The sequence below is a fragment of the Artibeus jamaicensis genome, unplaced genomic scaffold (assembly GCF_021234435.1).
Source record: "Artibeus jamaicensis isolate MK-2021 breed Jamaican fruit bat unplaced genomic scaffold, CSHL_Jam_final contig_391, whole genome shotgun sequence".
Lineage (NCBI taxonomy): Eukaryota > Metazoa > Chordata > Mammalia > Chiroptera > Phyllostomidae > Artibeus > Artibeus jamaicensis.
This window is the reverse complement of record NW_026521814.1, coordinates 15,329,336-15,343,377: the sequence shown is the minus strand read 5'-3', so window position 1 is coordinate 15,343,377 and position 14,042 is coordinate 15,329,336. Positions and strand designations below refer to the sequence as shown.

The 14,042-nt window shown below is 42.9% G+C and overlaps 1 protein-coding gene across 7 annotated transcripts in view; it reads right to left on the bottom strand.

Moving 5' to 3' along the window:
- OSBPL6 (oxysterol binding protein like 6) overlaps window positions 1-14,042 on the bottom strand; it is a 198,216-nt gene that overhangs the window by 12,309 nt on the left and 171,865 nt on the right. For all 7 annotated transcript variants that reach the window (XM_037130069.2, XM_037130068.2, XM_037130070.2 and 4 more), the window contains 6 exons: window positions 12,738-12,845; window positions 10,984-11,121; window positions 3,480-3,567; window positions 2,712-2,965; window positions 1,833-1,970; window positions 1,420-1,483 (listed from right to left, as the gene is read on the bottom strand). In XM_037130069.2, coding sequence (XP_036985964.2) covers window positions 1,420-1,483; window positions 1,833-1,970; window positions 2,712-2,965; window positions 3,480-3,567; window positions 10,984-11,121; window positions 12,738-12,845 — 790 coding nt within the window. The remainder of the gene's footprint in view (window positions 1-1,419; window positions 1,484-1,832; window positions 1,971-2,711; window positions 2,966-3,479; window positions 3,568-10,983; window positions 11,122-12,737; window positions 12,846-14,042) is intronic.

Sequence of the window (14,042 nt, the reverse complement as noted above, 5' to 3'; positions counted from 1 at the left end):
CATTACAACTGATTCTACATTGTTGATTTAACATGGAAGGTTCCTGAGGATGGCCAAAAGTGAAAAGATAAACTGTGAACCAAAAAAAGCTACTATTTGTATGTTTGCATAGCACAGGTTGTTGTCAACTAACAAGACTCGGGAGCAGCCGGGAATAACACGTGTGCACGTGAACACACACACACCAGGGTGGGCAAAAGTAGGCTTATAGCTGTGCAAAACACAGTTTATTCTTGCATTATTTACCCATATCATTTGTCTTCTTCTTATTGATACTATTTCATAGCCTTGCTTATGCCTTATCTTTTAGGTAATGGTGGTTGGTAATTTAACCTACTTTTGCCAACCCCTGTATACTATACTACGCTTTAATGTCTCGGTAAATGTTATACATTTTAGCTAGATAGTGAAAATGGTTTATATATAAATGAGTTGTATAGCAAAAATAATTGCACTGTGGATTTATATGTACATTTATTTAAATAGCTGTATAATTTGGGAGAACAGTACAAAAATAAACTCTCCAAATACAAATAGGCAAGACTACGAGGAGGTGAGATGGACTTAACGAACAGGTGCATCAATGGTGCAGAGGCGGCCAGGCCCGGCGCTCCACCTCACCTGTGCTTTCCTCGTGGAATCCTGGGTTACCTGTGCATTCATAAAAAAACACCTGGACCCATTTTAACGAACTAAGGGAGCTTAGTGTTTGTTGCCTCCACAAAGTGTCTGACCAAGACATGATTTATTTCCTCATTTTGTAATAAACTGCAGTTATGGTGCTCTATCACTCTGTTTTCAGGTTGAGGAAGTATATGTGAGAATGAAGCAGCCTTCCAGATGTAGAGAAACTATTCATACTTAATATTACATATGCTTTCTAAGGGAATTTGGAAACATTTTATTTTAGGCAAGTTTGTAACACTCTGACTGAACAATGGGCATTTATAAAACAAACTTCAATCCAAACCCCTCAATGAATTAAAGACCAGAAACCACTGAAATATTTATATATTTAATAGATGTGACCATGGATGATGTGCTGTGGAGCCTTCCTTTAGCAGTACAGGTACTTGCACACCCTCGGGAAGCAAGAGGGCAGCAGATAAAATCTCCATGTTATAGATATGGACAAGGAGGCACAATGAGGCGGAGTGATAGCCCCGAGTAGGCACAGTCAGCAGGGAGCCCTGCTGTTCCACAGGGCCTTCTTCCTAAACCATCTCTTTCCTTTTAGATAACATGGTTTAATATTTAAACCAGAAAACCTAATTTATCAAACTGAACTCTGCACCAATCACAAACATTCTCTAAGTTCCAAAGGCGGAAATGTAAACTGAGTACAATGCACTTTTGGAAACTAGAAACTGTTTCATAAGATAATCCACTGGATTTTTAGGTTGTAATTGAAAAACAAACCTTGCCAAAACACAAAATTCTTGGATTCACAGTGACAGGCAGAAATGGGTGGATGATGGCTAACCTGGTAATTAAAGACAGAATAGAAAGCAATGACATCAGTGTTAAAATTTCAATAAACAATAAACAACTTATACTGGCTACCACCAAATAAAAAGCATTCAGCACATCCATCTCTATTAGTGAATTATTCTCAACATGTACAAGGAGATTAATGAATCTTTAACTTGTAAGACTTCATGGTTAAACACAGAGAACTTAGGTATATTTGTAGGGGGCAATTATATACATAAACTGAGTTGTTGGTTACTGGTATCATGACCTGCCCCAAAGAGAGTTTTACAAATCTCTTTTCATCATGAAGATGGCCCAGGTGCCTGCACAGAAACCTCACCGAGTGCAGCGGGGCTTACCTGCTCTGAGAAAAAGCGGAACCCCTTGTCCTCTCTAATGCATTCATAAGTTTCCCCAAGGACAGGGTTGAATGGCTTACTTCCTGCTCTGAAATAGGTGGAGCAATATCCTGAAACTGCAAATGCAGCAATAAGAACCTGTTAAAATATTTGAGAAAGGAAAATAATATAGGAGAGACTACTTCCAGATCTGTTCATCCCGTTCCCCTAGATTTTACATGTCCCTGGCAAGGGGGGCTGACTGAGTGGTACTGGCATTTTCTGTTATTTGCAGAGACTCTTCACAAACTCATGGGGGATAAAGGTAAGTGAAAATGAGGTTAAACCACTCTCACGGAAACCAGCAGGCAATTGAGGCCAACTATTTTTCATTCATTTACCCACTCAATTTCCTGAGTATCACAAGTTAAAAGTTTCTGAAACCCAGTTATAGGTTATGTCGTTTGCACAATCTTAGTGCCGTGTGCAGAAGGGTCGTGGCTGCTGGTGCTTTCCTGAGGGAAAGTCAAGTTTTCGACAGTCATGTGGAATACAGGCCAGGGCAGAGCACAACCCAGAGGTCACACTGTCATACCTAAGTTCCTGAGCAAATGGGCTCTCTTAGCCATCAGGAAAAGTTAATAAAGCAAGGCTAGGCATGTCTTCAACCTCTAAGAAGAGTGATACCTTTGCATCCTAACTGCAGAAACACTCTGAACCAAGCACAAGTCCTAAAGCGTGCATTTTCTAGTGGACTTTATTCAAAAGGACCAATTTCTCCCTTACCTATGCAGGGAAAATGTTAATGCAAAGACCAACTGTGCCATCATAATGAATTCTGCCTTAGCTCGGGCCTAGGGTTGACAAATCCCCGCAGAGCACTGCTCTGTTATGTATTACCATGCGCTCGTAGGGATCATCGGTTTCCGAAGCCTTGTCCAGCAGCTCACTGTACTCCATCTCCTCGCAGAGATGCTGCAGAGTGTTGAGTGGCTCGTTCAGCTCCACAGGCATAGAGACTTTAGATAGGTCTTTACCAATGTTGTTCCTCAAGATATTCCACAGGTTAATGTTACTGGTGTCAGGACAGGGAGCTGGCAGGCACGTCCGACGTCCATTTCGGAAGGCCCCTCCTGTAAGCTCCCCATTCAAGACTGAAAGCAGCAGAAAGACGAGGATCACAATGAAAGGTACTTTGCTTCTCTGAATTCGTAAAACCCAGGAGAGAAATTACCCTTTCAAATAATTCTGACTGTGGTGCATTTCTTCAACCTTTGTTATACTCCCTTAAGAATGGGTAGAATTATTTCATTACAAGGTTGCTATTAAATGCACAAAATACTAGTGTATAGTTTTTTAAACAGGGTGTTAAATATACTAAAAAATCCAAGAAAAAACAAAATGAGTTTGGGGAGGAAGCAAAAAAAAAAAAAAGAAGAAAAGAAAACACAAGTCATATTTTAAAAATTAAATATTTCAATAAGGACACAAACTTTTGGTTTAAGCAAGAAATAAAACCTTTCACAAGCATTTACTTCAACAGATTATACAAATACAAAATCTACTGATCAGCTGCAAGAGGAAGGGGGGAAGTGATTGTTCGCTGAAACACCAGCTTTGTCATGTGCCATGGAGAGAGAACAGCCTGGAAGCTCCAGGGATGCGTACTTTGCCGAGAAATGTTGTCTGCAACACTGGTGTTGTCTTCAGAGATATTATCACTCACATCACTGATGTAAGACTCATCGTCTGAGGCCTAAGGAAGGAAAGAACATAGAAAGGATCACAATTCTTATTCCACATTTAAAGTTCAGAAAATTGAGTAAACACAAGACGTTGCTCAAATGAACAGCAGAGGTCATAGTGGGCAATGCATCTGACACCTGTGCCATGAACACCTGAGGGTCTTCCGTGAGCCAGAATACAGAACTGTTCAACATAAGTAGCTCCCTGTCATAGGTGGGGTGGCAGGTTGGAACTGTTTCAGTACAATGCAGAAAGAATGTACAAAAGAGCAGGCCCTGTGGCTCTCCCTAGAGGAATCAGAAGAGGTTGCGCAGAGGAAACAGTGTTTGAAGTTGGATGAGTTGCCTGAAGGGGGCAAAGCACAGGAAGAAGAGAGAGTGTGGTTAAGGCAAGGACCACAGGAGAAACATTTATTGTAGGTATGCAAAGAAGTTGAGTGGCTGGGATGGGGTAAAACAAGAAGAGGGTCCAACTGGGAAGGGCTTCTCATGTCATCACAAAGGTTCACATATAGTCTTATGAGTTATTCAATGCAAGGGAATAAGAGAGTCATATTTAGTTTCAGGAAGAAACGCAACAGCTTTCTCTAAGGAGGCCAGAGAGCAGGACACTGAATAGATTCTGGAAAGCTACGAACAGCTTAGACTAACAGCCACCAGGAGGGCCTGGAGATAAGGCTGCTCTGGGAGCCACGTCTGAAGCATAATGAATAAAATCTGTCAAATATTTAGCAGTGGGGGAGGAAGATTCAGAGACAAGAAGTCAAGAATGAAGCCACTCTACATGAGAAAAATGACACTAAAAATTAAACCAAATTTTGCATGAGAAAAAAAATTAAGGGGCAATATATATGTTCAGGGGAATCAGAAATGCAGCAGATAAGGAAATGAAGGAGGACATTCAGCGGAATGGGGGAAGCACTGCAGGCAGGAAAGCTGATGCTACTTATTTACTTTCTTCAAAATGGAAACAGTGCTGTATTTTTGCTGCATGTAAAACCAAACATTCTCAGTCCTTCTCTCAGGGAGACAAAATACACTGGTTCCTAGGGCCCCATCCCACGGAGGCAGCAAGGCGGGGAGATCAGAAATCGGTGCAGCGAGGGGGAATGAGGGCTCAGCCTTGGCTCGCACACAGAGCTGCCATCAGCCTCACGCAGGAAAGAGCTGACCCTCTTACATGACTGGTTCCTCCCTTAAAACAGACGGCAGGCTCAGGAGAAACGGCGCATTATTGGGAACAAGCTGGGACAAACCAACGTGGGTGGTGCAAGGGCAGGGGAACGCACACACAATTTTCCCAGAAGACTGACGGTGTCTCCCAGGGGAGACACAGGGGTCCCACCCTCCTGATCACAACAGAAGCCCCCCCTAGAGGCAGGGGGAGGCAGGTGCTGCCAGAACTTGGGTGGCCCAAGGAGAAGACAGAAGGCAAACACCAAACTCTGCTGAGAGGAATTCCACCTCTTTCTTCTTCAGAATTTGTGTGATTTTTTCTCTTGCATAGCCTTTTGACATTTCTCTTTTTCTTCAATTGCATTCCTACTAATTCACAATTTTGTCTTTTATTTATATTTTTAATTGTATTTTTATTTTAAATCTCACATGACCTCCTTCTCTTATCTTACTCTCATTTTGCCTTCTTCCTGCCCTTTCTTATTTTCACTTTAAATTTTATTTCCCCCCTTTCAACCCCTTGTTCCTACTATTTCTCCTCCCTCTATCCTTTCAAAACCATTGTTTCCTCTTATATCAGCTTACATTCAAGGTGGGCTGGGGGGAGGGGGACAAAGGGAAAAAATTGGGACAACTAAAATAGAATAAACAATACAAAAATAACATTTAGAATTTTTATGCATTATAGTCATGGGTTGATTTTTTAAAATTATAAATATTAAATAAAGTATTGATTTTCTTTTTGTTGGTTTACATGCCTATTTTTGAGAAGATTTGTTTCTTGCACACCCTGGGCATCTTCTAATCTTACATGTAAGCATTTCATAAGCACAACACACACATCACACATCACAGCTCCACACACATGGGGCCCCTCCTGGGGTACGAGCAACGGATCCTGTGAGAGAAAGTGGTGTCCGGGGGACCAGCACCACGGCCCAGACTCTCCCGTGGAGACAAAGGTTTTCCAGTTATGTGTTTTTAATCAGCTGGTAATCACTGCACTACTCAGAGTGAGCTGCAGAAGCCACAGAAGCAGACCCAGGTCCTGCATCACCCGAAACGACCACTTAGCAAGGAGCTTGAGTTTCATCCAAAATAGTACATTTCTGTATTTGTTCTTTTGAATGAAGATGGACATGGACAATGGTGAGGGGAACGATTATGAAAGTGCGGGGGTGAGCTGGGGAGAGAGGGGTGCTGACGCAGAAAAACATTCTTATTGTAAACAATTAGAAGTTACATGAGAGTAAACAGATTTTATGAAAATCATCCATTACCCCAGCACCTAAAAACAACCACTTTTAACATTTGGCGAGTGTTACCTCCGATTTCAAAATGCCCATACAAACATATTGATACACGAAAAAAGGGTGAGTTTACATACTATTTGATAATGCTCTGAATATATTCTAGTAAATATAGCCCAGCATCTTTACTTGGCACAACAATGTACCTCATTAGATAGTTATGACTGGAGGAGCTGAAGCTGCATTTAAGCTGCTTCCGCATTTTCACTACTATAGACAACACCTGGACGAACACCCGTGTAATGCACTTCTGTGAGTCTGTCATGCAATTTCTTGAACAGTTATTATTTCTGGAGGTGAACTTGCTGGGTCAAATGGGTCACTTTAGGCTTTAGCCCTATGTCCCAAATCGCTCTCCTGAAAGACTGAATGCATTTGTCCCCACCAGCTGTGCGTGAGAGTGTCCCTCTCTGCACACCCAGGGTGACAGCAGACATCAGCAACCTCTTTAGCACCCATCTACCTATCATAAATAAAAGATCTCTTTTTAAAGTCTGAATTTCACCTTTTGTTAATTTTTCTTATATTTCACACATTTTCCAGTTTGTCATATAGCTTGCACTTTTTTTTATTAGTTGGCAATTTACTTTTTAACATTATCTGTGCCAATCTGTTTTGCCACATAAAAGCTTTAAATTTGTATATAATAAAAACAGTAAGTCTTCACCCTTCAGCTTTCTGGATTTATTGCTGATATTTTAAAATAAATTAGGGTTGGGAAAAGCTCCCCACTGAGGAAGAACAGAGCAATGGACAGAATAACTGCATGCGCAGACGGGTAACTGTGTTTTTGCCTCTGCACACTGGGCAAGTCTATAAAGACAGACTACTGAGAATGCAGTCTTCGATTCGCAGTTTCCCACCGTGGCTGGCTTCAGCTCCGTTCCCCCTGATGGCAACAGAGATGAAACTTCCACCACCAGGCCCATGAAAACCGCCTTCTTACGCCAGATAGAAAAACAGTAAATGAAATTCTTCCCCGTGGTTTCTCTGAAAAAAGGCTAATGGCACACAATTATGTAAGAGGAGACTGCCCAAACCAAATTCATGCTGCACACACGTTTACTGGTCGGGTGTTTGTTGAGAAAACATGTTTTTCTCACAAAAAGCTACAAAGACTCTATTCCTCTTCAATTTCTAATCTCCCTAAAACTAATAAGTGATGGAGATGGTCCAATATCCACATCAATGAAGAATGGTCCATGTAGACTATAAAAGAATTCTACCACGACAGTGGGTCCCCAGTTAAGATCTATGCCACGACATATGTGAGCAGTAGCTCAGGCTGGTGGCAGTCTGGTCCACTCACATTCTCTCTCTCTCTCTCTATCCATTAATCTATCTACCTATCTATCAAGTCAAGACTTTGCAGTATTATAATAGAACTGTAAATACATACTCATTTCCTTCCCCATGGTAAAAAAATTCCTGGGGCCAAATATTTCCCTTTAGGGGCTTAAAGATTCAAAAGAGTTCAGGAAATCTCTCTTTCTAAATGCAACCAGGCATGTAGCATTGCCAAACTCAGTAAAAGCAGAGGCAAGGAGTAGATCCTTCTGGAATCAAGAGCATTTTTAAAGAAAAGAAGTCCAACGTTCATTAAGTGAGGTAAGACAGCACATAAATTTCTCTCTCAGCCATGGAAAACGTCAGTGTAATACAGCCAATGGTCAGATGCTCCCCAGGTTAATCATGTGTTAGGGCGCTTGAAGTGTTTCTTCATTCAGTTAGCAAATGCTTGTGCACTACCTGCTCTGGGCTCACCAGACTGCTCTAGGGCTGGGGGCCCAGTGGGGAAACCTGCTGCTCGTGAAAGTTACATTTCAGTGCAGGGGGGCAGGCGAGTGCACTCAGCAACCATGTGAAATATCCGAAATGCACATTTTGTTAAACAGCAGTAAGCCTTAAGGAAACAAAATAAGGCAAGAGGGACGTGGAAGGTCAGGGAGAGGAAGAAATGGTGGCTTTGAACTGCAGGGAGAGCAGCTGGATGGGCTCCTCTGACAGCGACTTTTGAGCACAGGACTGAAGTGAGTAAGGGATTTGAACACGTGGCTCTCTGGGAGACATTTCAGCCGGGGTGGGAGGCCAGCACAGAGGCCTGACCTCCTTTGGCAGCTGTACTGAGAACACGCAGCTTGGTCCTAACCTGCAGCTGCTGCTAGGAGTCCCACCTGGAAGCTAGCCAGCCAGGTGGGCTTGCTAAGCCTGCTGGTGTGAAGACTTGAGGAGCCCGCTATGGGGATCTCATCACAAGGGAACCCAGAGACTCGGCAGGCAGGGTTGACTCAGTCACAGCCTTGGCCCAAGGGAGGGATCATCATGAGACCATCATGGTGCCTGTCCCTGGGGTTTACCCCCTGGTCTAGCCTCTTCGGACACTTAAGACTGAGTGGTGTGGTAAAGGGAGAAGTTGTAAGTAAAGTGCTATTTTACAAAAACCTGCAAGATATGGGCACAGGGGAGAGGTGAGGGTGCAGTTTTTTCCAGTGTAGTTGGAGGACCCGGAGAATTAACAACACCAGGAATCACTGCTTTGGCCGCTGGAGGCCTCTGCAAGCACAGAGGTTGCGGGAGGCTGCCGCTGAGGGCGGAGATCTGTGTGGATGGGACTTTGTATGACAGCTAAGGGGTTTAGATTGTTACTCTAAGGACACTGGGGACTAGGAACATGCTCAGATTTGCATTTTAGAAAGATTAACCATGCTGCCCAGTGAAAAATGGATTAGAGGGGCAAGAAGGGAGGTAGGAAACTGGTTAGGGGATTGACAGGGCAATCTACTCGGGGAGATGAGGGAGGGCTGAATCGGAGCAGTGGCAGTGCGGCTGTAGGAAACTGTCTCTGAGAGGATGTAGCGGACAAGTTACAGAACCTGATGATGACTCAGTGTAGGCAGAGGAGTGAAGCAGAATACCCAGGTATGTGATGTGAACACTGGGGGAGAAGAGCACTTAGATAAGATATAGAAGTCTGGGTACATTTGTGTTTCTCTTTGGTGTGTGCATGCATGTGTAAAGGGTTTATTGGTGCATCTTTTTCGACACGCTGAATTAGAGGTTCTGTACAGCACCCAGGTGGCAATGTCTCTCCGCCATTTGGTTATGTGGGTCCTGGGCCCACTCTTGCTCTCTCTTCACAACTGCTCTCTGAGCTTTAGGCCTGGACAGCCATCTGCTGGCCAGATAACGCCACTGAGAAATCTGGTAAACTCATGATGTCTCAACGTGAACACATCATCTCCATGCCCATCTCTCCTCTACTTCTCTGTCCCTCCCTCGGCCATTAGGTTTACTCTTCCTCTGGGGGTGGCACCACCAAAATGCTTGGATTTGTGCAATAACCTGCTCCATGTCCTCTTCATGTCTGCATTGCCATTGCCGGTGTCTGGTGCAAGTGGCAACTGGACTCCCAGGTGGGTATGCCCCAGAACTTGGAAATGAAAATAAGGTCGCTTTCTAAGAGATGAGCTATAGCCACCACATGGTGGGTCAGAGCCCAGATAATGCAGAATCAAGTTTGACGGTAACCTGACTGAAGAAGGGTGAAGGACTGGTCAGCAATGGGAGCTCAGAAAAGGAGGAGTCAGAAAAGGAAATGCTGGGAGCACGTCTCCAGCACGGGGGTCACGGGGTGCAGAGACTGGCTCACAGACACCCCACCCGAGGGGCAGAGCATCTGACAGTGGAGACGAAAGGCTGAAGCTATCATATCCTGGCCGCGAGTTACCTCAGCTCACTTCTCCTGCTCCCATTCTTTCCTTGCTCGCCAAACCACCTCCTGACTACAATTAGGCTTCCCGTGCAGGTTTGCCTTCAGGGAAAGAGACACTAATTACCAAGCATGATTATTTTGTCTATCTGATAGCATCAATTATCATTATGAATAATTAAACGAGTACTCTGGCTTGTGAATGGGAGCCTGTGACTCTGTTAATGCATGACTAGGGATTTGAGAGTCAGGTGCATGGCTTGGTAACAAGTTTAGTGCCTGATATTGGAATTCTATTTTACCTTTCCTCTATTAGACAGGTGACATATGTGTTTATTATTTCTCTCTCTTTTCCGCTTATGTTTCTAAAATCACTTATAATTCTAAACATCCAGAAACAACTACACCGACTGTCAGGATGTTTCCTTCCAACCTATTTTCTGTGCATATAAAAATAACATTTAGCGACAAATTTGTTTCCTTTTTGTCAAAATGCAGTACAGATTTACAATCTCAAATGACAAAATTCCTAATCAACTGTGTGGGAAAGAGCTTTGGTGGCTTCTTCCATTTGAAAAAAAAAAGCCTACTTTTTTTTGACTGAATTTCAGTAAATTTCATACATTTCTGCAACCTGACCAAATAAGAGATTCTTTGTTTTCAAGACTTTGCCAAGACTCATGAGTGTGAAAAGTAATCCATAACACTTTTATGACAGGCAGTGGTAACCTAAAAATTATAATTACTCAACTAGATATGCTAGACATTATCCTTCAAATTCTTGCCTCTGGCAAACATACACACACACACACACACACACACACACACGCACACACAAATTACGTAATACACACACACTGATGAGTGTGCACTGCCCCCTCAAGCATGAATGATGATTTTCAAATTCTCTCATTCTTTCTACATTTATTAGCTTGTCTCCTTCCACAAAAACCTCTGATATCCACTATTTTGTTACCCTGAAACATGAATCGTACAGGAGAATTAGAATAAATGCTTAATTTTTTCCTATTATTCATCAAATTCAAGGGTTATCAGTTGATGTTCAGAAGTGCTAGGTCCTCAGTAAATGGGAACCACCATAGTTTGCATGCTTTTGGCTTCGTGACAATTTGGCTATCTGATGCTGATGTTATAAAGTTCCATAGTCTTACTTCCTTTAAATCCAACTCACAGTCAGAAGCAGCTGGGGTGGACACGTCAAAGAAGCTTACCTCATTCTCGGACGAGCTTGCGGAGAGGAGCACCTCCTGGGCGTCAAAGAACTCGGAGACGGACTCTGACATGGAAAGGCGGCTCTCATTGGTGACTTGCTGTGACAGGGGGAGACTGACGTGGATTTGCTCCCCAGCCTACAGGGGAGAGAAGCATGAGCATATGGCGTGGTCATTATTGGTGCGAAGGATAGCGATTTGTTCGAATTAGACCACGACGTGCTAGCCAGATTTCTAGAGAATTTCACACCATATGTTACAAGAGTTGTGACCACAAGCAACACTCACTTGCAACTCAGTAATGACAACCGCATAAATTTCCTTCCAATGCGTCTAAAGCATCTAAAAGGCAGTCAAACCTTGTTTCGAACCTCTATTTTCTGTCCAGTGAGTGATAAACATAGGTCTCCAGGAAGCTATTTCAGTTTTAATATGAAAAATATGTAAGAGAACTGCAATGCATATATTCTATATAACATTCTAGTACACATTCCAGGTTGAAAAAAGATTCCACCCAAGACCGTTAACTAATATTTGAATGACAAAGTTTTAGAAATACTTCCAGATCCTGGGCAGCTGAGTAAGCATTACCATCATCAGAGATCAAGGGACCCAGGCAGGGGAGCGGACAGATGGTGGGCAGCGCGAATCACAGGGAAGCCGGTGATCTTAGACGGTCGATCTAAGCAGTTAGATGGTAGAACAGTTGTACCTGTGGGCTTCTAGTAAAACACGTTTTTGGTGCAGACATGACCTGAGTATTACTAAAAACTCTCACCTTGCTATATGTAGCACTCCAATTAAAGCCCTAATATTACTGTTGAAAAGTGTTAATGCTCATGATGGTAAAATAATAATTTTATAAAGGGTTATAAAACAAACTATATACTTAACTTCAGCCCAAATACAGAATGTTCTCCTATCCTCTTACCATTTCTTCAAAAATTCTTCTGCAAAATGGAAAAACAATAGCACCGACCTCAGAGGGTCGCTGGGAGTGTCAGATGAGATAACTATATGTAAGGGGGTTAGCACAGCACCCAGCGCCTAATAAGCATTCATGTGACACACGTTAGCTATTAATTATTATCATCATCAGTGGTAGTTGTAGCTCCACCATTATTATTAAGTTAGAGAGCTCAGATGACTCCTTATGTAGGACCTTTATTTTTTTAGATTATTTATTTATTTATTTTAGACAGGGGGAAGGATGGGAGAGAGGGAGAGAAACATCAGTGTGTGGTTGCCTCTGGCGCGCCCCCTACTGGGGATCTGACCTGGCTTGCGACCCAGGCATGTGCACTGACTGGGAATTGAACCGGCAACCCTTTGGTTTGCAGGCCCACGCCCAATCCACTGAGCCACACCAGCTGGGCAGGACTTGCAAAATAAACTTTAAGAGAACTTTTATTTAGCATTTGCTCAGCTAAATGTTCATAATATGAACATTTCCAATGAAGACTGAGACAGACAGAGAAAATTCACAAGCTGGTGTATACATAAACTAAAATATGCAGTGGTATCTGGTGAACACAGGAAAGATAAAAATAGACCCTGATCACCAAGAAGAAATGATACCAAGCTCATATATACCCTTTACCCCAAAGAAAACACTGAACGGTCTGCAACACAAATATTTATACCAGGAATCTTATTAACAGCAAAGGAACAAAAATATAAAAATAAACAGAAATACACAGTAGATTTAGATGCTATAAAATAAGTAGTCTACATCTATTAAAAATGAGCCTTACCTCATCAGGGCTAGGAATGATATTTACACTGACAACTTGATCACAAATAATGGATTCTGAATGTATTCTGCTCAGCCGACTCCTCAGTTCAGCATTCTGGTTGAGTGCCTTAAAATGACAAAAACCACACATGGAACTTCGAGTTAATAAGCAAGCATAAAACAGAACCAGAACACAGGTACATTTTAGACAACAAAGACTATGATGTTCTTAGTTGTAACTTTTGGAATCATCATAAGCCACAGAGAATGAGCTAAAACTTTAAAAGGAATATTGTATTAGTAATACATATGCAGTGGTAGAAAGAAGTTGTTACACAGCACAAACACGGGGGGGAATGACTCCAACTCCGACAACCCCAAGGACGGAGGGTTTGAGCGTACAACGGAGCATGCAACGGCCCACTTCTGTGCACCTTCCTGGCGGCTCCTCCTTTTGCCTCGATCATATGCACCGTTTCCGAAGTTTGCTACAACCATTGAGCTCTATGGTATAGAGCTCTTGGGGAGTGCTCAGGACCACATTTATTACTTCCCTTCCTGCAACTCAACTATTTTCTCTGTAATGATAGCACGGAAGCCTTCGGAACATTGAAGGATACAGGTATTTTCAGTGAAATGATGTTATTAGTGATAAATAATATAGAAGAGTCCAGGCAGTGGCAGAAACAATGCGTGGAAGGCACCCAAGGAGCCCAAACAGGGATGAAGCAAGGAAAAAGGAGGCACATCACCAGCTACTGTGTCAGCCAATGAGCAAGAAAAGCTATGGCGACTTGTCAGCAATAACATTGGTTTATTAGTGGCACATAGGAAAAGGCTCAAGAACTCTGCCTAGATTCTTCACCAGGCAGGTTCTATGCCTACACTTACTACTTGCTTTTGCTAGTGAACTTGGACTGCACTGAAGACTCTCCACATGGTATGCCCATCTCCCCAACATCTCATGTCCCTCATACACATGCAATTCTAAAATATACCCAAGAAACACACAATTCATTCCCCTTCTATAGAAGAAGTTACCCTCTTGAAGATCTGAGCGAGAATCAATTGCCTCAAGCCCCATTGCTCTGGCTATGAACTACCATCCATCTATTCAGGCAGACAAGGGGTGAGAATGTGCCTTAGCCTGGGTGAGACTTTGGCATCTACACTTTACTGAATGCAGTTGTGGGTTCTGGGAAGGCAACATGGAGGGAAGCCTAAGGGCTGGAGAAGGACATCAAACCCAGGGCAAGATGGAGTCACCAGAGACTTAAACCCTTCAGGTAAAAGCCAAACTCGTTCAAAGGGAGTGAGGAAATGA